At 32.3% G+C, this 27,276-nt stretch overlaps 1 protein-coding gene across 3 annotated transcripts in view; it reads right to left on the reverse strand.

The window, feature by feature from the left end:
* RBBP8 (RB binding protein 8, endonuclease) overlaps positions 1–27,276 on the reverse strand; it is a 124,502-nt gene that overhangs the window by 68,368 nt on the left and 28,858 nt on the right. For all 3 annotated transcript variants that reach the window (XM_051970350.1, XM_051970351.1, XM_051970349.1), the window contains exons 2-4: positions 21,729–21,921; positions 13,801–13,843; positions 8,099–8,194 (exon numbers count right to left, since the gene is read on the reverse strand). In XM_051970350.1, coding sequence (XP_051826310.1) covers positions 8,099–8,194; positions 13,801–13,843; positions 21,729–21,837 — 248 coding nt within the window. In that variant the 5' untranslated portion in view covers positions 21,838–21,921. The remainder of the gene's footprint in view (positions 1–8,098; positions 8,195–13,800; positions 13,844–21,728; positions 21,922–27,276) is intronic.

Consider the following 27,276-nt stretch of genomic DNA (forward strand, 5'->3'; position numbering starts at 1 on the left):
TTTATTGAGTATAAAACATAGTAATAGACAAATGCTAAAGTCAGAATCACAAAATTTCAATCTTTCTATTAAGGGAAATGACAATCAAGTTGAATAGGCAGAACACAGGTAAAACAATGAGCAATCCTGATTTAACATTTCAGGAAACTTCAGACAAGTTGCTACAGACTATACAAAAGAGGAATTGCATCAGGGTATAGTGGAAAGATCATTAGAATGGGAAGTTCAATCTTAATCTGACAATACATGAAATTTGTATGATCCTGCATATGTGTTACCCTCTCTGACCCTTGGCTTTCTATTGTATAAAACAGGGGTAATATCAATTACTCTATCAACAGAGAGTAATTATGAGGGATTATCTTCGTAAACCTTAGAGCACTATCTAAAAAATTAGTATTAGTTAAGGAAAGCTTCATGGGAGAAGACTTGAAGGACTGTATTGCCAATAAGCAAGAATAAAAGAACTTTACATGAAGAGAAGAACATGTTTATGAAGAATCTATCATTGTTCTCCCTCAAAGTTATATTGGTCATAAATTCTACTTTCCTGAAGATGAAAGGATTATCAAATGCAAACTCCATTAATATTTATTAAGCACTCATGTGTTAGTCCCTGGGAATACAAATATAAAAATGAAGTTATCTCTGTCCTCAAGGGAAATACATTTTATTACTATGGTACAACATGTTCATTGATTTGGAAATACAATATATGGCTAAGAAGACAGAAAAAGAATGACGAATGTTGGAGGGGATGTGGGAAAACTGGGACACTAATACATTACTGGTGGAATTGTGAATGAATCCAATCATTCTGGAGAGGAATTTGGAACTATGCCCAAAGAGTTATCAAACTCTGCATACCCTTTGATCCAGCAGTGATTCTACTGGGCTTATATCCCAAAGAGATCTTAAAGGAGGGAAAGGGACCCACATGTGCAAAAAAGTTTGTGGCAATCCTTTTTGTAGTGGCAAGAAACTAGAAACTGAATGGATACCCATCAGTTAGAGAATGGCTGAATAAATTATGATATAAGAACATTATGGAATATTATTGTTCTGTAAGAAACTTAGATAAACAGAACAATTTCAGAGAGGCCTGGAGAGACTTATATGAAATGATACTAAGTGAAATCAGCAGAACTAGAAGATCACTGTATATGGCAAAACAAGATTATATGATGATCAATTCTGATGGATACAGCTTTCTTCAACAATGAGATGATTCAGACCAGTTCCAATGGTCTTGTGATAAAGATAGCCATCTGTACCCAGAGAGAGGACTGTGGGGACTGAGTATGGAGCACAACATAGCATTTTCAGTCTTTTTGTTGTTCTTTACTTGTGCTTTATTTTCTCATTTTTTATGTTTCGATTTTTATTGTGAAGCAAGATAACTATAAACATGCAGAAATATGAATATGTTTATGCATATATTGGAGTTAACACACAAAACTGCCATGTTTAACATATACTGGATTACCTGCCATCTAGGGGAGGGGGTGGAGGAAGGAGAGGAAAAATTGCAAGGATTAATATTGAAGAATTATCCATGCATGTTTTTAAAAATAAAAAACTTTAATAAAGAAAAAAAAAAAGGAAATACAATACATATACAAAATAAATACATTGATTTGGAGGCAGAAGTAGTACTGACAACTAAGAAATACAGGAAATTCTCTGGAAGGAGAAGGCACTAACTTAAAATGAGTCTGGAGGGAAAACAATGATTTTAAAAGGCAGAGGGGAGAAGTGACAGCCTTTAAAGTGTAAGAGACACTGTTTGAAAGCAACTTGGTGTGAGGGAGAGTGATGTATAATGTACATGGAACACAAAGTAGCCAGTTTTATTAGAACATAGTATACATGGCAAATAGTTATATGTAATTAAACTATGTTAAGAAAAACTGGATATATTTTAGATAAATTGTGAATAGTTTTATTCTAAAGACAACAAGGAAAAACTGAAGAGTGGATTTTATAAGTCCTAAGTATAAAAACTAACAAAGTCTTCTGGGCTTTTAGGTCAAGTAAAGTCAATGAGATGGATGAGGCATTCATGTGAAGTGAATTCAAAATGCTGTTTTGAGAGACACCATTTTTGCCTATATCTCCCCACATACCTCCAAAATAACTTAGAAAATTAGCCAGACCAAATCCTGGTTGGGAAAACAATAAAATCACAGTAAGTCATTTTCCCAGGCCAACTTAGGAAGCAGACACAGAGGTCTGAAGACAATAGAGTGGGAACTGGGAAAGAGCATGGCACAGTGGCAGTGGCAGCAGGGGTAGAAACAGAATCATCCAGGGACATAGAAATGGAAAGGGAACCAAAACAGATCACCAGGGTAGGAAGCACCAGAAAGAGATCCCAGGGGCCCCCTTAGCTAGCCCTGGGAGAAGAATTAGGTGCTACCTGGCAAGCTCTGCAATCTAATACCTAGTTCTAGGAGACAGATATAGGAGTCTTGCACTAACCTGGCTGCATGGTGTGAACATAAAACAAATTCCTGAAACTTAGCTGTGTAACTATGAGCACAGCAGCAAAGAGGTAACTCAGTTCTAGTTTTATGCCTACAGTGGAATAACCAGGGAAGACCAAGCCCAAAAGGAACACAAAAATTCAGTCACTCTCAAGTTCAAGAATGTCCCTGCAGGCTAATAATTAATTTAATTAACTTTGTATAATTTCATTACACAAAAGGCAACAGACTGAAATATGAGTCAAGAACGTGTAGAACTCAACACCAGGAGGGAAATGAACAAGACTTCTCTCAATTCTGGAAACACTAAAAACTTGCAGGCTCCCAGACTAAGCTATGAACATAGCAGAAGCTTACCTCAAATGAGCAGACATCTACATTAGTATAAAGTCCAAAACTAAGAAGTAGGATAGAAGAATGAACAGACAAAAAAAGAACCCAACTATAAATAGCTAAGTTCAAGTGACAAAGAAGAAAACAATGACTTAAAAACATCAAAAAACAGGCTTAAAGGAAAACACAGACTGGATATACTCACAAGAAAAAAGAAAGTGCTAAAGAGGTAAGAAAGAGTGGAGTAAAAATGATTTTTAAAAATAAGAATGGTGGAAAAAATGGAAAAGGAATGAGGACTAAATGAGAAAATTATCTCACATAAATGGGATGTGTAAGAAAGAGTTTATAGAAGGGAAGGAGCAGTGAGATGGAATAGACTTGAATCTTACTCTCATCTAAACTTGTTCAAGTTAGGAAAAATACACATATACACAGTTGGGTACAAAAATTCATCTTATGCAATAGGGAAGAAGGAAGGAAAGGAGTCAGGAGACTGGGGAAGGAAAAGGAGAAGAATAAAGTGAAGGGTAGAACAAGAGAGGCAGTGGTTGGAAACAAAATGGATTCAAAGAGAGGAGAGAATAAAATGAAGTATAAGAAAACAGGGTGAAAGCAAATCCAGTTAGCTATCATGAAGTATAAATGTAAATGGAACAAATTCACCTATAAAACAGAAGAGGCTATAAGAATGGATTAGAAATCAGACTCTAAACATATGTTGTTTACAAGAAACATATTTGAAACAAAAACACACAGAGTTAAAAAAAGAAGAGGCTGAAGTAAAAAAAAAAAAAAAAGGCAAGGATTGGCAATCATGATATCCAACAAAGAAATAAAAATAGAACTAATTAAAAGAAATAAAGAGGAAAACTACATTTTCCTAAAAGGTACCATAGACAATGAATTAATATCAACACTAAATATATATATATATCTCAAACAGCTAAATAAGTCATAGGAAGAAATAAAGAATAAAACTATAATAGTTGCCCACTATCACCATTACTATTAAATATTGTATTGGAAATATTAACAAAAAGAAAGAAAGAAAGAAAGAAAAAAAAAAGAAATTAGAATAGTTAATGAGGAAACCAAATTATCACTCTCTGCAAATGATATGATGGTATACTTAAAGAATCCTAGAGAATTAACTAACAAACTACTAGAAACAATTCACAACTTCAGCAAAGTTATAGGATACAAAATAAGTCCATGTAAATCATCAGCATTTCTATGTGTTATCAACAAAGTCCAGCAGCAAGAGATACAAAAAGAAATCCCATTTAAAATTACTGTAGATAATATAAAATGTTTGGGATCCTTCTAAGAAAAAATCAGGAACTAGATGAAAAAAATTACAAAACACTTTCCATACAATTAAAGTCAGATCTAATCAATTGGAAAAACATCAAGTACTCACAGATAGGCCAAGCTAATATAAAAATGACAACTCTACTTACTTAAATTAATCTATTCAGTGCCATCCCAATCAAAACTCCCAAGAAATTATTTTACAGAGTTAGAAAAAATAACAACAAAATGCATCTAGAACAAAAGATCAAGGATTTCAAGGGAATTATTGAAAAAATGTAAATGAAGGTGGCATTATGGAACTACACCCAAAGAGCTATCAAACTCTGCATACCCTTTGATCCATCCAGCAGTGGCTCTACTGGGACTATATCCCAAAGACATCATAAAAAAGGGGAAAGAACCCTCCTGTGCAAAAATGTTTGTAGCAGTCTTTTTTGTAGTGGCAAGGAACTGGAAACTGAATGGATGCCCATCAACTGAAGAATGGCTGAATAAGTTATAGTATATGAATGTTATGGAATGTTATTGTTCTATAACAAATGATCAGCAGGATGATTTCAGAGAGGCCTGGAGAGACTTATATGAACTGATGCTAAGTGAAGTGATTAGAACCAAGAGAACATTATACACAGTCACAAAAATTATACAACGATCAATTCTGATGGATGTGGCTCTTTTCAACATCAAGGTGATTCAGGCTAGTTCCAATGGTCTTGTGATGGAGAGGGCCATCTACATCCAGAAAGAGAACTGTGGGGAATGAATGTGGACCACAACATAGCGTTTTCACTTTTTTGTTGTTGTTGTTTCCTTGGATTTTATTTTCTTTCTCAATTTTTTTCCTTTTTGATCTGATTTTTCTTGTGCAACATGATAATTGTGGAAATATGTATGTATAGAGGAACTGTACATGTTTAACATATATTGGATTATTTGCCATCTAGGAAAGGCGGGGGAGGAAGGGGAAGGAAATAAATTTGGAACACAAGGGTGAATGTTGAAAACTACCTTTGCATGTTTTGAAAATAAAAAGCTTTTTAAAAACTATAATGGGGGGATCTCAATTTGACCTCTCAAACTTAAAATTAGTAATAAAATAAATGAGAAAATTAAAGAGATGAAAAGAATTAGAGAAATTAGACATGACAGACTTCTAGAGATTATAATAAGGGAATAAAAAGGAGTACAGCTAGTTCTCACTTAATGTATTTTAGTGGATTGTTCTGTACACTTCTTTCTTCTCTCACAAGAGTGTAGCCCTGTACCCTCTGCAGCCTGGTGTCAGAACACTAATGTGGAGAACCCCTGGCACAAGGCTACAGAGTACACAGGCACTGTTGCTAGCATGGAGTTTGTCTGTCCAGGAATTGAATTTATGTAAGGCAAATTTACTTAAAGCAACAACTCTCTGTATATGTGTTTCTCAACTGAGTCTGTCAACTTCACAAAAGTTTACTATGTATTAGAGAATAAAGATCTCACAAGCAAATAGAGAAAAGCAGAAATATTCAACAATTATTTTTTACCATAATAGAAAAAATATTACATTCAATAAAAGATGTTTAAAGCATAGAGAAAACAATTAGAAAGTATATATTTAATCCTAAACAATGGGTGGATCAAAAAACAAATTATAGAAATACTAGATAATTTTATTAAAAGTAATGATAAGAAGATGATGACATATCAGAATTTGTAGGATAAAGCTAAAAAGTACTTAAGGGAAAATGTGCAACTTGAAACAAATCAATGAGAGAGAAACAGAGCAAATCAATGAGGTAGGCATGCAATTAAAAAAAAATCAACACATTAATATCCCCCAATTAACCACCAAAATTGAGATCCTGATACATTAACAAAAAAGCAAGTAAAGAAAACAAACAAATCAGGAGTTTTTTTTTTTTTTAAAATAACTACTGGCTAATTGATTTTAATGAATTGAATTTTAATGGACTTAATGATTTTTTTTAATGAAAGAAAATAAAATTTCCAGTAACAACAAATGAAAAAGGTGAGCTAATAACCAACAATGAAGGGGAAATAAAAGCAATTATTAGGAGCTTTTTTTATCCAACTATATGTCAATAAAACCAACAATCAAAAGATGAATATTTACAAAATATAAATTACACAGATTAAAAGAACAGAATACTAAAAATTCTTAAATAGGGGCAACTAGGTGGAGCATTGGATAGAGTACCACCCTTGAAGTCAGGAGGATCCAAGTTCAAATCTGGCCTCAGATAGGCAAGTCACTTGACCCAAATTGCCTCAGCAAAAAAAATAAAATAAAATAAAATAAAACAAAACACTTAAATAATCTTATTTTAGAAAAAGAAATAAAACAAATCACAAGGGAGCACATCTATAATAGAGATAGACAAAACAGAAAAAGATAACTAAGGGCCAATTTCCTCAATTGATACAAAAATTTTAAATGAAATACCAACAAGGAAATTAAACCAATATAATAATACAACAAAAAGTACAGTTACCAGTGTGAATTTCTGTGAAGAAAGCAAAGTCAGTTCAATATTAGGAAACCTAGCAGCACAATTGACCACATTAACAACAAAGCCAACAGAAATCACAAATTTGCTATAATAGAGGCAGAAAAAGCTTTTGACAAAATTCAACATTCTTGCTAAAAACAAAACAAAACAAAACAAAAAAACAATGAGGCAGCTAGATGGTACAGTGGATAGAGCATTGGCCCTGAAATGAGGAGGACCTAAATTCTAATCTGATCTCAGATACTTAATATTTCCCTCACTGTGTGATTCTGATCAAGTCATTTAACTCCAATTGCCTCAACAAAAAATAAACAAAAACAAAAACCCAACCCTAGAAATTACAGTAATAAATGGAGCATTTCTTAAAATGGTAAGCATTACCAATCTATAACCAAGAACAAGCCTTATCTGTATTGAGGAAAAAGCCAGAAACTTTTCAAAAATAAGATAAGGGTTGAAGTATTATTAGTCACTATTGTAGAAAAGAAAAAAATACGAAGGAATATAAATGATGAAAAACAAATCTAGTGATCATTTTTACTATTTGTTTTTTAATGGTTTACATAAAGAATACTAAAGAGTAAACTAAAAATCTAATCAAAATAATTAACTTCAGCAAAGTTACAGGATACAAAACAGACTCACACAAAAGTATCAGCATTTCCATAAACACATATATATATACATACATGTATGTACATATAATTATGTATGTATTCTCAACAAAACACAGAAGGGATAACTAGAAAGAGAAATTACTTTTAAAATAATTACAGATGATATAAAATACTTGGGAGTTTATCTTCCAAGACACACTGAGAAACTATATGAACATAAAATTCTTCACACTCACTCAAAAAGACAAATCTGATAATTGCAGAAATAGAACAGCTATTTTCTGTAGGCTAAATTAATATAATAAAAATGGCAATAGTTTTTTTCCTTTTAATATGGCTAATGTGGAAATTTCTTTCTATGTTTGTACATATTTGTAATAGATTTTATCTTCCTTGTTTTCTCAGTGATAAAAGAGGGGGAGAGGATATTTGGAACTTAAAAAAAAAATCTTTAAAATATAAATTATTCATGTAAAGCAAGGGACTAGAAGTGGGGTGGAAGAAAAAAAGGAATTTTATGTTTAATAGCTTTTCTGTTTCAACAACAGAAGTAGGTCAGTGCTATGAGAAATGCACAAATGATGTGAAAACAGAAGAGATTATTTCCAGCCTGATGGAATGAAGGGCAGAAGCAAGAAATACTCTCTCAATCTTTGATAGTAAAGCTATGATACTCTTTCCTTATTAGGGGGCAATTCTTTTTTCAGAATTTATAAATGGAAGATGATATCAACTTTTAATTACAAATATGATTAAAAACTAAATTTAATGTAGTTACATAAAAATTTTACCTCTATTTCAAAATATGCTTTACAATCATGTACAAACTCACCGATCTTCCAAAACTTTAATAGTGTCATGAAGGGCCTTCTGTTGCTCTCTCAATTGTTGATTTTTGGTAAAAAACTCTTCCAATCTTTGTGCATCTCTTAAGAAAAAAAAAAAAGAAAGAAAGAAGAGGTCAACTATTGTTACTCTGGAATTACAAGAAATTGTTTCAATCCCCTCTCATTTTATTAGTATTTTGCTGCTCTAAACTGTCTGAAAGAACATAATCTGACAGAGCTTAAAAACAAAATTGTATAGCGTTTTAATTGTACTGGGATAAGAATGATAATTACCTTCAATTATAATGACTTCTTAGTTTTCTCCAAAAGGTTAAGTAGTTGAGAAACATTTATTAATATTAAGGGCATAAAAGGTATATAATATAAATGACTTTGAGATACTAACAAATTACTTCTAACTGCTATAGTTTCAACTATAAACATGCACAGCGCACTTTAAAATACATTAAAAACTCATAATATAATTGATTCTTTAAAATTGTTGTTTCTAGTTCAGCAGAATGACCACATATTTTCTAAAAAGTACATTTACGCATATACATACTCAGAAATTTAGTTCATGAGCAATAAATAATTGAGAAGCCAATTTGTAATTTTAGGTAAAGCCCATCAAAATCAACAACTTAATCAAAGTTTTAGAACAGAATTAAATTCATATCCAGGACCAGCCTTTAGCTTCTGTGCTACTAGATAACATCACTTCCTTAAATATAGCATTAAATCTAACTGGTCTTAAAAATGCCATTATATACAATTTTATATCTATAGCTATATGTGTGTGTATTTTGTAATTTGTTATATAATAAATGTACTAGTCATATGTAAAATGTTGTAAACAACTGATAATCCTATGTGCAACATTCTATGTACATGACTTTAAAGTATAGCAAGAGTGATTCAACAAGCCAAAACACAGTTGTTTCATTACTTTACTAGGTCAAGAAAAGCAACTACTCTGAATAAAAACAGGTAGAAAGCAGTTAAATCCTTATGAATCTGATTTATCATAAGGAAATTATCATCTATGATAGAAATGATGAAAAGGTCAAAATTCTTTTTCATCAGATGGCATCTTAAGACAGAAAAAAAGTCCTTAAATGTTTTTATTTATTCAGAATTTTAGTTTATAACTTTAAACATTTAGCAAAAAAAGAAGGGATTTTCTTGAAAATTCCTTGCAAAGGAGATTTGCAAATGCAAAATGGGCAGTTATGGTATAAATTTCAGAACATGAAATAAAATCAATATAGTTATAAAGAAACTAAACCACTAAGATTCAGGAAGATAAACGTCATCCTGTCACTTAACATAGCAAATAGGATGGCCTCTTTCATTATTTAACTAGGACAGATGATAAATGATTAAGTGCTCCCAAAAAGATTAGAATTACAGTCTCAAAAACTTTCATCTCTCCCCAACAAAAGTAGCCATGAGTTTATTAAAAAAACTAAGCCAACAAATATTTGTAAGCACCTCCATATGCCAAGTACTATGCTAGGTGTTAATGATACAAAGACAAAAATGGAACAAATCCTAATAAACAAAAATGTGTGCAACTGCAAGTCAGCATGGTTTATGATCAAAACATATGTTTGGGAAGATTTAATGATGATACCACGTGTCATGTCTCTATCTCAAGGAGGGATTCCTAAGGACAAGAAGTCTCTGGAAACAAAAAGCTATGAATGCTCTTGTCACAATGGCATTTGACAGTGAAGGGGAAAAAAATAAAATAGACTAAAATCAGGAGAAATCCAGTCTCTGGTTTGAAAGCAAAGTTTTAATTTGCCCTGTGAAGAGTAAAATCTTAATAATTCTCTTATTTCTTAAAATAGCCACTTACTTTGCTAGGTATATGACACTTAAGGGTACCTGAGGTATACCACTATCTGTGCATAGCTACACAGTACTTATATGACATTATTATATAACCAGTTTGTTTTCATACCTGGTATGTTATTCATAGACTTCATAATATTTTAAGTAAGTCATATAGTGTCACATATGGAACTTTTTGTCTCAATTCAATAAAAAAGGAGTATTTGAGCACAGATTTCCATTGTCAGGGAAAATTCACATTTGTATTTTGGTTATAAAATTCAAAAATTTTAGTTATGTAATTTTTTATTACATAAAATTTTATTATGAGCATCTATAAAATGCAAATGAAAATAATTTCATTTTGATAAAGTGGTAAGAAATAGGAAGTAAGAAGGTAGTCTTCAGAGGCAATTTTTTATTTGGCCTTTTATTATTTAATTTTTTTATTTAGTCAATCTGGATAAAGTCACAAATTATATCTGCAGGTAACACAAAGCTGGGAGACAAGACTGGGAAAATTCAGGGGATTAAAATGCTCGATAAAATGAAATTCATTAGGAATAAATGTATTCTTACATTTAAAAAGTTAATTTCACAAGTTCAAGATAGAGAAGATAAGTGTGTCCAAAATATATGGGAATTTTAGTGTATTTGGAGTTCAAAACGATCTTAGGCTGCCCTGAAGGATCTAATACCCAGGAATCAAGAGGTAATAGTCTAATTTTACTCTGCCCTAATCAGAAGACATCTGAAATATTTTATACATTTGTAGGTGCTATAATTTAGGTAAGACATCAATTAGCTAGAGACTGCAGGGGAAAAAGAACCAGAAGGGTAAAGGGACTTGAGGTCATGATATATAACAACTAATGTTGGAAATGGGAATATTTAACCTGAAAAAGAGAATTAAGGGGAACTCAAAAGCAGTCTTTCAAGAACATGAAAGACTGTCATGTGGAAGAGAAAACAGATTTGTTCTGCTTTTCATCAGAACTAGAAGCACCGAGTAAAAGTTGTGAAAAGGCAAATGTAGGCCTAATAAAAATAAAAACTTTTTAACAATAAGAATTATCCAAAAGTGCACCTAGATTGCTTTGAAAGGTAGTAAGTCCTCCCTAATTTGAGGTCTTCAAGCAAAGGCTGAAAGACCAATCAATCACTTGTAGGGTGTATTGTGGAGGAGAATCATTGATCAAATAAGAGTTGGACTAGATGGACTAGACTGCCACCCCTTCCAACTGCAAGATTCCACAGTTCTATGATTATAACAATATCAAAATTAAATATTTATTATTAATATTACGAGTTCATGGAATTATTGTTTTAAACATTTACTTCTTTAAGTAAAATAAATACATTATTGCTAGGCTTATTTTGTCCTTTGCTGTAAAACTTGAGCTTCCTCTGAAAAACATTTTAGTAGTGAATATAACTTAAAACTTACAATCACCTTACACATTCAAATACTTCTTGACCAAAATGACTGACATTTTGGATCTAAAGGTAGTATTCCTAATGAATGGTCCATGACCCAGCATTTACAAGATCATTAGCTTCAAAGTTGAATGAAACTACAGCATAAGGGACTTATTGTTCAACTAGTTATCAACTCTGAAATATTAAACCATAGGTATTCAGGAGTCAGAAGGAACAAGAACTCCTATATAAGGCTATTATATATACAATGAAAGGCTTGTAGAACGACTCCAGCAAACAATAATTTAGCTATTTAATTTGTTATGTATTAAGTCACAAAACAGTATGCTAGTGACAATACTCATCTTCTACAAATGATTAAAAAATTATATAGCAATTATACCAAAGGTATTAACTATTCAGGTTACTCCAAGTATGAAATTAATAACATAATAAACTTCATAATTCCCTTCTCTCTAAAAACACTTCAGAAAAAAATCTTCACCATTAACAAAAATGCTTATCTTTTTTTTGAAAACAAATCATATATTTTACCTTGTGATTTTCAATGGACAAAAATATGTTAAATCTCATAAAATAGGGAATAAATAAGTGGTAAGGAATTTTAATGATGCCATCAAAAATGAATGTTACTTGATTTTATCCTTTGACTGACTTTTTAAGAAATCCAAATCCCATAATCATGCAAATAACTCTAAAGTATAAAGACAGACAGTGTATAGTTTGCTGAGCCTGGAGTCAGGAAGTTTCATTTTCCTGAGCTAAAATCTTAAACACACAGGTTTTGTGACTCTGGATAAATCATTTTATTATTTGTCTCAAGCTTCCTCATTTCATCAGAAAAAAAAGAAAGCTCACTCTATTATTTGTCAAGAAAACCCCAAATGGGACCATATTGTCAGACATTTTTGAAAATAATTGAACAACAACATCTGGCTATAAACAAGTTCATTGTAGCTTCTTTCCATTATAGGAATGAAGAAAATTGTAACTGTCCACAAAAAGAGCTGTAAATTTATATTCTCTTTATACTGTGAACATACTGAGAATTCAGTTTATGAGTGGGAGCCATTGTGTAAGAAGTACTATAGGTATTCACTGAACTATCCCAAAACTCAGAGTTGCAAAAATGTGCCTTGTAAACCCCATCTTTTTTTTCCCTCCAGAAGAAAAAAAACATGTTGGAAGCTTCTCTATAAACAATGGCACTAGGGGATTTTTTCCTGGAGTAGAAGGTCATAAAGAAATAGGATATATAAGTTAAATAATTTGTTCCAGAGCAACTATAAAACCTATTTTTAGTCATACTCTAATAAAAACTGATTTGAAATTCCAACTGTAAATGTGAGACAATCAGCCCAATCCATATTGTTTACATGGTACAGTATTTGACTTTACAGAATTTCATGTTTAGCATATTACTTGTAAATTGTAGGCTAGTCAAAACTTTAGGATAAATTGTGAAAAAGAAGCTATACCAAAGTGCTTTCTTTCAATTCATTTTCAGATTAGAATAAAAAAAGGTAAAAACTTAAGTGTTCCTAGGTATGTATTTAACTATTCTAGCTTTTCATCCCGTACTTGATTGTTTGAAAGGAAAGGAGTTCAAGCTACTTGACACAAAATATAGTAGAAAACTAATAACCACAGGGTCAAATGATCTCACCATTAGGGAATAGTATTAAGTGCTGATACTAAACTCACACCAGCCTACAGAATGATTATAATGCATATTAAGATATTAGATGATAGCAGGGGCATTCAACAGGGATAAAATCTGGAAACTGTAAAACATTTATACAGTTGTTCAGTTGTTTTTGTTTAAACTTTTGTTTGTTTAAAACTTAAACAGTTTTAAGACTACTGTTCATGGGGTTTTCTTGGCAAAGATACTGATTTGCCATTTCTTTTTCCAGTGGATTAAGGCAAACACAAGCTCAGTGACTTGCTCAAACTCATACAGCTAGTAAGTATTTACAGACAGATTTGAACTCAGGTCTTCCTGACTCCAGGCCCAAAGCTTTATCCACTGAGTCACTTAGCTACTTTGTTTACTCAGTAGCTGTTTATAATTTTAAGGATTGCATAATTATATTAAAATCTAAAATGATTAGTAAGAAAACAAAGCAAAATTTGAGAAGAAAAAAATTAATTTCCAAAAAACTTATTCATTATATTTGTAAATAAGTGAAAGAACATTGTACCAAAAGTCACAAGACAGGTATCTTAATGCCACTTCTGCTACAAACTAGTCATATGATGATCATGGGTAGGTAACATTCTGTGCCTAATTTTCCTCATATGTAAGATGAAGAAATTGGATCAGACAATTTTTTTCCTGCTCAAAAATTATAGGCAATAATAAGAAAAATAAAATACCATTTTCTTTTTATACAGAAAATATTGATGTTATATTACAGATACTTACAAAATCCGTTCCTTTTTTAGCTTGGTTACTTTGATCTGTAAGGCTGAAAAAAGTAGGGAAAAAAAAGAACAACTGTAATTTACTGATATAGTTCACAACTTCCATCTGGTAGTTGAATAACCATAATGTTAATTAGAAAGAAATACATTTCCTCTAAAATTTATTATGCTTGCTTTTTAAAGGGAATGATATTTTATTTTTTCCCCAATTACATGTAAAAATTTTCAACATTTATTTTTTATAATTATAATTTCATAAATTCTTTTCCTCTCTCCTTTGCTCTCTCATTGAGAAGGCAAACAATCTTATATTATACTAATGTGTATGATACTGAGGTCACTGAGTAAATTTTTGCTTTCAGTACATGATATGAAAATTTTATGGTTAAAAAAAAAAAAAGGCCTCCTTAAGTGAGAAATTTACTCTTAGTAGAAGTTTCAGGCTTAATGATTTTAAGTTTTGTGTACGCGTGTACATATGCATACATATGTCTATGTTATATGAATCATTTGTGTTAAGACATGATTTCTCTCACAGCATCAACTCCAGGATCTACAAATTCTATTTTTCATTTTTTCAACACAAAGTTATTTAATCAAGTTCTTTTATCTTAAGACTAATATCTTTATAAGCTTCTGTATTTATAATTTTATTAATAAGAATTGAAGTGAATACATAGTTTGGTATATGAGATCTGCTTTGACCAGAAATCCTGAGGCTCTTCCCCTCCCAGGTTTATTTATTTATTTATTTAGATTTTTTTTTTTTTGACTAGATGAAAGAGGAGATTCTTTGTTTCAATTGGCTACCTACCCTTAATTAGTGAAGACCGTAACTTAAAAAGGCCAAGGTCTCCCATTGCATCCAGAGCCATCTCTAGTCATCCTGATCTAAATCTGGCCACTGGATCCAGATAGTTCTGGAAGGGAAAGTGAGGTAGATGACCTTGCACAATCCCGCTTCACTTAAATTCAATTCCCTTGCATATCATGGCATCACCTCCCTGATGTCATGGTCCTCTTCCAGAATGAAGGACAAACAACAAATAGTCTGGTTGTAGCTTTTAAGAATGAATTATGTTGATGGCAAGAAGGATTGAAGGGAAAAACAAAACTATTAAGTTTCCTAATTCCAACTGTGTAACTTTTTTTAATATATAATTTTCCTTTTTTTAAAAATGGTTTTCATATACTGTTTGCCCTCAAAAGGTAGAATTAGCACCAATGGATGGAACTATAAGGAAGCAGTTTTCCTTTATTATATAAGGAAATACTTTCTAACAGCTATGGCTATTAAAAAATGAAACATATTGCCTCAAGGAATAATGAGTTTGCCCTTGTTAAAGGTCTTCACAAAGAGGCTGAATAACTAGGCACATATTGTGATTGCTGTGTTTTAAAAAAAAAAGTTACCATTTAGGCATGAATGGGTGATGGGATCAGACTAAATGATCTCTCAGGTCTCTTCTGCCTTTATGATTCTACTTAAATTATTACTTTAGAAAAGCTTTTCATGGCATGAATGCGCATTTATTTAAAATAGCATCATCAATACAGCTAACAAAAATTAGCTATTCAACCTTTTAAATTCTTTATCTTAGAAATAAGGTTTCCCACTGCCACTCCCATCACTGACTGATGTTAAAATAGTATAGTCAAGAACATAAATGGAGTTTTTGTTTGTTTTAGGTTTTTTGGAGACCACATCTAATTCTCATCCAGGCTTGAAGCAAAGTGGTCACAAGCCTATCCCAATACTGATTATCATGGAAACTTAGACTTGTTTTCTGACTCTTGAACAGTATAGTATAGTAGATCCCTATTCCAAAGAGTATATACTCTATTGATGACAGACTTAGTGTAGATAAACCAATTAACCTTAGTCCTACTGCTGCATAGAACTTCTAAACTCAAGCAATTCACCAACCTCATTATTCTCACCAACAACTCTAACCATTGTAGGTGTGCATACCTAGCTGATCCCCACTTTCTATTTGTATCCAAACTCTTCTTTCTTGCCTTAGTAATTTTATATTGTTGGCCAACTGATTGGACAACAATAGGTCCAAAGCCAAGCCCCACTTGGTGATTATTTGGGCCCTCATAGGCTTAGAGTGAATGTAAATAAATAGCAATTGTTTCTGTTTGGGCCAGAAACCTAGATGGATTTTTAAAAAGAGACCGTTCTCTGCCTCATTTCTTAATTAGTCTTAATCATTAACTGGATATTGCCTCAGTCAAACTGAGACCTTAACAGGTCTTTAGCTTAAAAAGGCTAAGGTCTCTCACTGTACACAGAGCCATCATCATGATCTATATCTTGCCACTGGACCCAGGTGGTTTTGAAGGGGAAAGTGAGGCAGGTGACTTTGCACAGCCCTCCTTCACTTAAATCCAATTCAATTGCATGTCATGGCATCAGTTCCACAAAATCATGGTCCTCTTAGAGAAAAAAGGACAAATGAGTATTTTTTTAACCCTTTTAACCTATTTTTCACCTTGGTAATAGTATGGAAATAAAGTATATTTCACAGAGACACTAATCTAGAGGTTTCTCTACATTTCTTTGGTGGTCCAGAATATCAACAATTTATCCTTTTTTCTTCATTTTTTTGGGGGAGGAGGCAATGGAGTTAAGTGACTTGCCCAGGGTCACACAGTGTCAAGTTCTGAAACCAGATTTGAACTCCAAGGCCTGTGCTGTATTCACTCTTCCACCTAGCTGCCACTAAAATTTTATTGTTAAATTGTGAAATTTAATCTTGTGGAAAAATAACATCCTTGAAAACAAGATTAATGGTATACTCTTGGCTATAATACTCTTTCAGAAGGTAGATTGAATTACCATTCAGAGATAATACACATCTCTTTTACATTTTTTTGTTTGTTCTCCATGAAGAAGAAAAATTTTATGAATTAAGAGATATTTTTTCTTTTTAATTAAGTAATAATGAGAAACTCATTAAGCCATTCAAATAAGGGGCTTTACAACTAACTCATTTAATCTCAAAAAACCACGAACAACACAAGACCTTGTTAGAACAATATTTGAGTTAAATTTTTTTTCTCACTTTTTCTCTTCCAAAGAATGATAACATGAAAGTTTACTTGTTGACAAGATTTCCTTGGCTTTTTGTTTTGGCTGACCCTCTGAAATTCAGGCTTGCATTTAAAAAAGGAAGGTGGAGCCAAAGATAAAATGGATTCATGCCACGGACCATTTCAAAAAAGAAGGTAACAATGAAATACAAAAATCTGTATAGACTTCAAAAGAAAATTCTTGGGAAATATAGAAAGACTACTCTTTTATCTTATAAGCACTCAACACCTGTGAGACATTTGTTCTGTCATGCAGATCAGTGGAGAAACAGAGGTTTGTGTTTTTTTTTTTTTTTTTTTTAAAGTGCACACTATTCATCAAGTCAATTAGGCATCTGCAATTAGAACCCCTATAAAGTGTACTTTAATCCTGCTCCACACCCATCGGAAGGAATGAGGCTGTACAACAATGCAGCTCTTGTATGAACAGGCATTCTGTTCAGCCAAGTATTTGGAATTGTAACAGTGGCAACCTGAGCCATCAGTTCAAGAGGCATTGCTTAAAAGGCCAAACATCATACTACAAGTAACACTATCCTCACTTGCATCTGAACTTAGGAGCAACTGAACTGATTGTATTAGGTAAATATATGTATACTTAAAATACAAATTAAATTTAAATAAAAATCTAGCAATGTAGCAGGAATTGTCATTCAAAAAAGAAAAGTGGTAAGAATTTGACCCTAATTCATATTTTCATTCTCCCTATACTGCCCCAAAATTTAAGTGATTTGAATAAATTAAAATCCCTTGATTACAAGATAGGTATATATATATATATATATATATATATATATATATATATACATACATACCTGGGACATTTAAAAAGATCGACGCTTCCCCAAATATCAAACAAGTGCATAAAATCACTCCTTTTAATAACAGATTAATGTAGAGCAGATCATCTCCTTAAACTTTGAATATTAACACTGTTGCTAATGTTTCTTTGGTGGACAGAAATTTCAAAGTTAAAATTTTTAATCCATATTATTTACCCATATTTATCACATGAATTTATATTTTAATTACAAATAATTGTGTTTCATCTATGTGAACTGTGAATCAAAACTAAGTGTATCATGTCTATATAGTCCTATTTTCATTTTAAAGCGAATAGGTTCAATAACATGATATAAAATATTTGAACATACTTGCAAGCTGTGGAAAATACCTTTGCTGAGATATAAAACCACAACTGAATTGAGCACCCACAAGATATATATTTTTAACAATAATGAATCTGGGAAATAAAATTTTCTAATTCTAATTCATCATTAATGTATCTTATACCTGAAAGTAATTAGAAAAATAAGAATAATATAGAAAGGAAGCAGAATCAATTCAAGATTTCTGAAAGATTATTCATCAAGAAAAATAAGGAAACTTTAAACATAATTTCTATCAACTCTGAACAAATTAAAATCTTCATGAGGCTTTTCTAAAACATTGTGTTTACACTTGCATGATATCTGATTGAATAAAATTATAAAACACACTGGTATTTTTTTTTAGTATGAAATAATTTATCTGAAGATCCTAAAACAATAACTAATGAAAACCTGTTTTCAGTTCCTATGAACATATATGGGATTAAAAACAATCTTTAAGAGAAAAGCTTCAACCATAATTACACTGTGAAATGGTACATTAAAATAACACATTACAATGCTTAACCAAATTTTGCCTTTGGATACATATGGTAAGATGTTTGGGTACATGTAAATATTTATCTGTGAATAGAATATTCAAGTGAAAATGCATTTTTCTTCAGGTACCACCATTCATAAAAACTTGGTTTTTGCTGACACCCAGATTTAAAAGAAATGAGTCAATTTTCATCTCTATTTCTAAACCTCAAACAAATATAGTCCAGGCAAGTCCATGTTTGATGTCTCTCAAATAGTCTCATATACTGGTTCTATAAGAGGATCCCCACCTTCTTAAAAAATTAACTATCCTTCAGGCATGACTTTGATGTTATCACATAGAGAGAGGATCTAATTTTACACAAAAATTAAAAGGGAAACACTGAACACGAGAAAAAAAAGTCTGCCTACTGGCAAATGTGCCTGAATCCACCCAAAGAATGATTTTAAGTGACCTTTAAGTTATCATTAAAAAAATTTTAAATGCCATCAAATAAATGGGAAAAGGATATTTCGTACATTAACTGCAAAATTTTTCCCCTTCTCTTTATTATATATAATAGGCAAACAAACGACGAATTGCCAAATTGCTCTCCCTTGGAAATTTTCTGTATAAACTCAATTAATGATGGTACTATGGCTGATTAGAGCATATTTGTAGCAATTATGTAATTTATTACCACTCAGATACAAAAAAAGCAGGCTATATTATAAAGAATTATACTGCTATTTTCCCCCCATGAGACTCTCACATTTCTTAAAAGGGAAGTTCTTAGAATTTAAGGAATCCAAAAGGATGTGATTAAAAAAATAATAAAGCAATGCTATTGAAAAATTATAAACATCAAGTGTCAAGAATATGAAAAGTCTTAGTTTTAAGTAAAAGTTATCTATTCTATCTAGATAAAGTATCCTTAGGTTTGTTAGTTTCTAATGGACATTAAAAAATAAACAAAAAAAAACAGCAAATTATTTGAGAAAATGTACCAAATGCCACAGGGTCTCTAATAGGTAATACAAAGTTCTCAAAGCTAGTTAAGCTATAAAGGTAAGATTAATTGATGAATATTTCAAAATATACTATTGTTTGGTAAAATGCTAATTTTTCTTTAAAAGATGTTCATGGAAACATAAGATTACTTAAAATATTTAGTGTCATTAATGAAGGAAGAAAAGGAAATAAGCATTTATTAAGCAGCTATGTGCCAGGCACTGTGCTTTACAGAAATTAACCCATCTGATCTTCCCAACAATCTTGGGAGGTAGATACAATTATTATCCCCATTTTATAGTTGTGGAAACTAATTTGCCTAGGGTCACCCAGCTAATAACTAAGGCTAGATCTGAGTCTTTTTGACTTTCTGACTGTTCTAAACCATGCTATATAATTTAAGAGGTTATCTTTGTTTCACTTTGAGATCACAAAGGAATACTAAGTTTTAAAAATATATATTATTACTACTGTAGTTTAAATTTGATGCTGCTCTACTTCATTTACTCACACTTAATTGTAGCCACAATTAATCATACTCTAGAAAAGCTTCTCAAGAATGGAAGGGAGGATTATTATATACTTCAATAACTATACTATATGAGGATCAACTCTGATGGAATGGCTACCTTCAGCAATAAGAGAATCCAAATCAGTTCCAACTGATCATTACTGAACAGAACCAGCTACACCCAGCAAAAGAACACTGGGAAATGAGTATGGACCACAACATAGCATTTACATTCTTTCTGTTATTGTTTGCTTGAATTTTTGTTTTTCTTCCCAGGTTATTTTTACCTTCTTTCTAAATCCAATCTTTCTTGTGCAGCAAAATAACTGTGTAAATATGTATACATATACTGTACTTAACATAGACTTTAACATATTTAACATGTATGGGACTACCTGCCATCTCTAGGGGAGGGGGTGGAGGGAAGAAAGGGAAAAGTTGGAACAGAAGTTTTTGCAAGGGTCAATGTTAAAAAATTACCCATGCATATGTTTTGTCAATAAAAAGCTATTAAAAAAAAAAAAAAAAGAATGGAAGGGAGGTAGAGGTTGGGAGGTGGGTACAGTTGTTTGGTAGATCTGAAAGTTACTTTTTTATGTTAATAGCCTTACTTAATGTCTGTTTAGCCTAAACTTAAAATGAAAAATATTTTCACACACACACACACACACACACACACACACACACACACTCTACTCACTCTCTCTCCCTCTCTCTCTCTCTCCTGCAGCTTCTCCATAATTTTCTTTCACTGATCTTCCAGATCTCTAAAAACTTTTAACTAATGCATTCCTCAATCTCAAATATCTTACATTATTCACTAAAGCCAAGAAAGGCATGACTTTCATTTCAGATGCATAAAAACTATTTAAAGCTAATTCATTAACTGTCAAGGTAATATGGCAAGTCAATTTTTTAAAAAGGAAGCAAAATAATATCAATGCCTCTCTTCAATTTTATTTAGCCTGTTGTTATTGATATTACTCAAAATTTCAAAGGAATTATGAAATCTAATAAAATACAGAATTCTAATTATATACATTCATTTGGGAAGTAAAAAAGTGAAATTTAACTTTTAAAGGCAAATTAACAATTTTAAAAGTCACTATTTAGAGTGATAATACATTTCTCATGAAACATTTTCCAATAAAAAGTAATTCCAATGAAACTAAAATTCACTGAAAAATCCAAGTTAAAAATAATTTAAGAATAATGTTGGAGCTTGCAATAACAGTAGCCTTAGCATCTCATCAAGTTATTTTACGGTTGGAGGTATGCCATCATGAGGTCCTTAAAATAACTAAATGACTTTGGACAGGCTCTAAAATTTATTGATTTTATAATGAATTCCATATTATAATGACTCAGTTTTTAATGCTATTCCACTACTAAATGCATTATAATCTAAGAATTTAGAGTTAGATGGGACAATGTAGTCTAGTTACACTATTAACAAACATTCATTAATACACTTGTGGTTGTTTGTAGACCAAAGCTAACTTATGGAGTACAAATGGTCAACCGAAAAAGTGATCTTCAAAGTGATCATATCTCTGTAGCATTCAAAAAGTAAGGGCTTGATTCAGGCAACATTCATTTCTCTTTATCTTATATGTATCTTTATAACAACATTGCTTAAAAAAGGAAAGACAAAACTGAAAAAAAAAAAAAAAACTTACTTTGTACTTCCTTGTCATGACATTCCTTCAGTTTTGTCCAGAGGTCTTTAAAATCACTGCCTATTTCTGCAGAATTGGGACTACCACAACTACTTGCAGGAACATTCATCTTGCTCTCTTTGGTCCCAATCTTCTGCTTACCTGATGTTCTCTCCTCACCTTGCTGTTACATTACATAGTTATGAAGTTGTTTCTGTGAAGAGAGTTGGGACAGCTGTGGTGAGACACAACAAAATTGATAATGTCATTACAACACGTCAAAATTGGTAATGTCATTATAACGCTTTACAAATGTGTGACTTGCAGTTATGGATGAAAAATAATTACATGGGTCAAAACCCATGTTTGAATGTTTGTTAAATTTATGTACAAATGATCACCCTGTAAGTGAGGGAAGAGGGATATATGTGGGATGACACCACAACTCCAGGAATTTAATCTTGAATTAAATTTAAATTGTTTTCAGGTAATCATCAATTTCTTTTCATAAGAAAAGAACTTTTGTAGAAGTTATGCTAAATCAAAGACATTTTGAGTAAAAGATTATAAGCCACAAATGATCAATATACATTTGATTATATTCTTCTATTTTTTTTTTAATCTTATCCAATTGATTTTTCTTAGTACAAAGAAAGTGACTATTTTCACATTCAGGATTGATATATTAATTAACAAAACATTGGATAAAAATCGGGACACATCCTAAGAAAAAACTGAATTAGGAGGATAGTCATCTTAACATAAAGATATATATGTAGATATATATCTATATCAATATTTACATATAGATACATATATATACACGCTCAAAAACAAACACACATCCACACAGAATACTAACTTTTAAAAATAGTACGTTTAAGGTTTACAAAGAGCTTTGTCTTTTTGTCTAGCTTTACAAAAAGCTAGAGAGGAAGATTCCTATACTATTTTCAGTTTTACCGATAAGGAAACCTGTACTCAGTAAAGACACTTCCAAGTGTCACACAGTTACCAAGTATCAGACACAGCTTTTACATTCAGATCTTTCTGACTATAAAAAGTCATCAGACCAGATAGAGAAACTGTTCCTAAGTTAAAGTTATATGGTCACTTCAGTTATGATTGCCTTTTCTGTTCATAAAACAGGAGAAGACAAGAGACAGAAACTGACTATACAGGGATCAAAGATATATGAAACAATGAAGGACTATCCAAATAAGTATATTAACAAAGAATTTTAAAGATGGTAATGTTTAGAGGAACAGTAAAGTTATTTTTCTTTGTCAAGACTAATAAATATTTTGAATTATCAGTTACCAAGTTGGAAAAGATAATCAAGTAAATCAAATAAATACTAGGAACACGATGAATGAGTCACCATTAAAACATTACATACATAAGAAACCTACTGATAATTTGCCAACTCTCATTTTAGTGTTTCAACATCATCCCCTATAAGAAACCCCTTACCATAGGTGAACAAGAAACTGATTTCAGTCATTAACTGGCTCAAATTAACTGAGATGAAATCTTCCCATAAAGTTAGATGTCCAAAACCAGACAATAACTTTAATAATATAGTGTTTGACAAACCCAAAGACACCAGTTTCTGGGATAAGAATGCATTATTTGACAAAAATTGCTGGGAAAATTGGAAATCAGTATGGCAGAAACTAGACATTGACCCACACTTAACACCGTACACCAAGATAAGGTCAAAATGGATTCATGACCTAGGCATAAAGAATGAGATGAAAAATAAATTGGAAGAGCATAGGATAGTTTACCTCGCAGACCTGTGAAAGAGGGAGGAATTTATGACCAAAGAAGAACTAGAGATCACTATTGACCACAACATAGAAAATTTTGATTATATCAAATTGAAAAGTTTTTGTACAAACAAAACAAATGCAAACAAGATTAGAAGGGAAACAATAAACTGGGAAAACATTTTTACAATCAAAGGTTCTGATAAAGGCCTCATTTCCAAAATATATAGAGAATTGACTCTAATCTATAAGAAATCAAACCATTCTCCAATTGATAATGGTCAAAGGATATGAACAGACAATTCTCAGATGAAGAAATTGAAACTATTTATAGACATATGAAAATATGCAAATTAAGACAACTCTGAGATACCACTACACACCTGTCAGATTGGCTAGAATGACAGGGAAAGATAATGGGGAATGTTGGAGGGGATGTGGGAAAACAGGGACACTGATACATTGTTGGTGGAATTGTGAACACATCCAGCCATTCTGGAGAGCAATTTGGAACTATGCTCAAAAAGTTATCAAACTGTGCATACCCTTTGATCCAGCAGTGTTTCTACTGGGCTTATACCCCAAAGAGATACTAAAGAAGGGAAAGGGACCTGTATGTGCCAAAATGTTTGTGGCAGCCCTGTTTGTAGTGGCTAGAAGCTGGAAAATGAAAGGATGTCCATCAATTGGAGAATGGTTGAGTAAATTGTGGTATATGAATGTTATGGAATATTATTATTCTGTAAGGAATGACCAGCATACTACAACCCATTCAACATGTAAAGGACTGCTTGCCATCTGGGGGAAGGGGTGGAGGGAAGGAGGGGAAAAATCGGAACAGAAGTGAATGCAAGGGATAATGCTGTAAAAAATTACCCTGGCATGCGTTCTATCAATAAAAAGTTATTTAAAAAAATAATAATAAAGTTAGATGTCCAATCAAGGAATTTAAGCAAAGTTTCCATTTGAAAGAAGAAAACAAGTACACCTATAAATATATATATAGCCTAAATATAAAGCGAATAAATACAAATATATGCAAAGTAGTTTGGGAAGGAAGACAGAAAAAACTGGGTTAATTAGAAGAGCTTCATGAAAGAAGAAAGTGCCTGAACAAGAGAAGTATTCTGTTTGATGGAGTGCATTAAAAGGGTACGAAAAGGTACAAGCCTTTGTGGGACAAAAGGTAAGGAGAGCCTAGACTACGATGATGGCTGTGTGAGTGGTGAGAAGGGGTTGGATATGAGAGATGTTGTTTGAATGTATTAGTTAAGGGAGAATGAAAAGTTCAAGGTAGTGCCAAAGTTCTAAATCTGTGAGACTGGAAAGACATTAATACCTTGGGGCAGATACAGGGAAATGTAGAAGAGGGCAGGGTTTAAGGGGAAAGATGAATTCAGTTTTAGATATGGTCAATTGAAGATGTCTCTGGGGGCATCCAGTCTGAAACATCCAAAAGGTGACATGGGATTAAAAATCAGAGGAGACATAGAGACTGATTTTGTATGGACATGAAGATCACGTGTAAAGAAATGATCATTAAACTCATGGTTACTGAGAGTGTAGAGGAAAAAACAAAGGAATTTAGGACAGAACCTTAGAGAATATCCACCGTAGCAGGCATGATAAGAATTATGACCCAGCAAAAGAGACAGAGGAATGGTCAGACAGGTCAGTTAACAAACTTAAGCAGATTGTCCTAACCACTGAGCCAAGCATTGAAGACGCAAAGAAAAACCAAAAAGAAAAGAACCTTAAGTAATGTATTTGCATTACTGTCAAATACAACAGAGGTAAAGAAGGATAAGGACTAAGAAAGGAATACCAGATTTGGTGAGTAAGAGCTCAATGGAAACTTTAGAGAGCAATTTCAATTGAGTGAAGGGTTGTGAAGAAAAGAGTTGAGGTGTAAGAGGAGAAAAAATAAGTGGAAAGTGGAGATAAAAAGAGAAAGAGGACAATTTTTACAAGGAGTTTAGGTGAAGATGGCAGGTAAGGTACAGAATAAAAGTTTGAGGGGAAAAGAAGTGTATCGTGAAGACTTTTTTCAGGATGATTCTTTAGAATGTTTGAAGATGGTAAGGAAGAATTAAGTAGAAATAGAGGAGACACTGGAGATTAAGGATATCTACTATAAGAGAAGAGATGGGATCAAGTGCACAGGTAGATGAATACTTAAGTATTGGCAATAAGGGCCATCTCTCTGCCAGAAACTGAGGGGAAAGGAAAGGAAGAGAGAATGGGAGGTGATATCAAAGGATTTTAAGATTAAGTAATGGGAGAAACAAGAGTTCAAGTTAACAGTCTCTATTTTCTTAATGAAAAAAAAAAGTCCTTAGTTGAGAAAGAGGGGAAGATATAAAAGGCTTGAGAAAGGGAAAAGTTTGAAATAGTTACTGTGTATAATGAAAAAAGGAATCAATTAAGAAGGAATAAAAGTCTGCCTTGTTACAGTGAGGGTCCAGTTGAGGTTAATGATAATTAATATAATATAGTCAGCATAGGTGAAAATTTCTAGACTGGTATTCAGCACCTCCTCAATGGAAACAGAAGAGCTAGATGACAGGAAGAATACAGGGCTAATGTCTGTCAAGATGAGGAGCAACAGAACAAAGGGAAGGCAAGGGTGATTGGCAATAGGACTAGGTAAAGGGTCAAGGGCAATCAAAAACAGGGAACAATATATGATTTAACTATTGGATAAAGATTACAAAGGGAGAAAAATGAAACCAGAATAAACAGCCTAAGAAAATATTGAGGGATGGAAGTACTGAAGGAGAATAATTTGGATATCTTAAAGGTGAATACATTTAAGAAGGATGGAGATATATGGAGTATGGTCAGAAAGGATAATGTCAAAGGTTCTAATTCAGGAAGTGGACTATATAAGCATAAAAGTAAGTTCTAGTTTGTGATTCATCCCTATATGTGACTGAGGTAAAGAAGTGAAGAAATGAGAGAATGATTATTCAAATCCCCTAGTATAAGAAGAGTTGGGAAAGAAAAGAATTTGGGATTTTTTTGGCAAAGCAATCAAACTGACTTGCCTAAGGCCACATAGCTAGTGTCAAGTGTCTAAATCTGGATTTGAACTCAAGTCCTTCCCATTCCAGAACCTGTACTCTACTTTGACATCTAGCTGCCCCTAGGAAATTAATATTACGAACCAGGCACCAAACTAGCCAAGAAAGTAGGGGAGCATAACCTGGGAGAATAATCAAGATATAGCAACTAAAATGTGGATTCTGTAAAATATTCAAAGGCAAGAAAAAATAGAAAAAAACCTGATAATCTCAACAGGAAAAAAAAAAAACCAAGATGTATACCAAAACACTAAATAGGCCATCAAATCCCATTCTCTACAACACAATGTCTGTACTAGGCATTTGATAGACTAATATTTACAATGTATCTCTAAAAGATACAACATATCTTTAAGGTAAGAGAACTGAAAAGATAAACTGTGAGACAATACACTTTGATAAAGCCTTGGGCTTTCAAAAAGGAGAAATCATCATGAGAGATAAAACTTTACTGTAGTAGCCTAAAATAGATAGGAGACCCTAAGAGAGTTATTTATTTTATAAGAACCCTACAGAGAAAACATAATTATGTGCTCTTCTCTCCAACGTAACTTATTTTATTTTCACAAAATTCTAAAATACTTTAAAGCCCCATATATTCCCTTCCAGCTCTAAAATCTATGATTCCTATTCTGAATTTCTATAGCATTTACCTAATCAAATTATTGTAGGCAGATAACATGTGATGCCTCTTTCCCAACTAAATTTTAAGTT

The sequence above is a fragment of the Antechinus flavipes genome, chromosome 1 (genome assembly GCF_016432865.1).
Source record: "Antechinus flavipes isolate AdamAnt ecotype Samford, QLD, Australia chromosome 1, AdamAnt_v2, whole genome shotgun sequence".
NCBI classification, from domain to species: domain Eukaryota; kingdom Metazoa; phylum Chordata; class Mammalia; order Dasyuromorphia; family Dasyuridae; genus Antechinus; species Antechinus flavipes.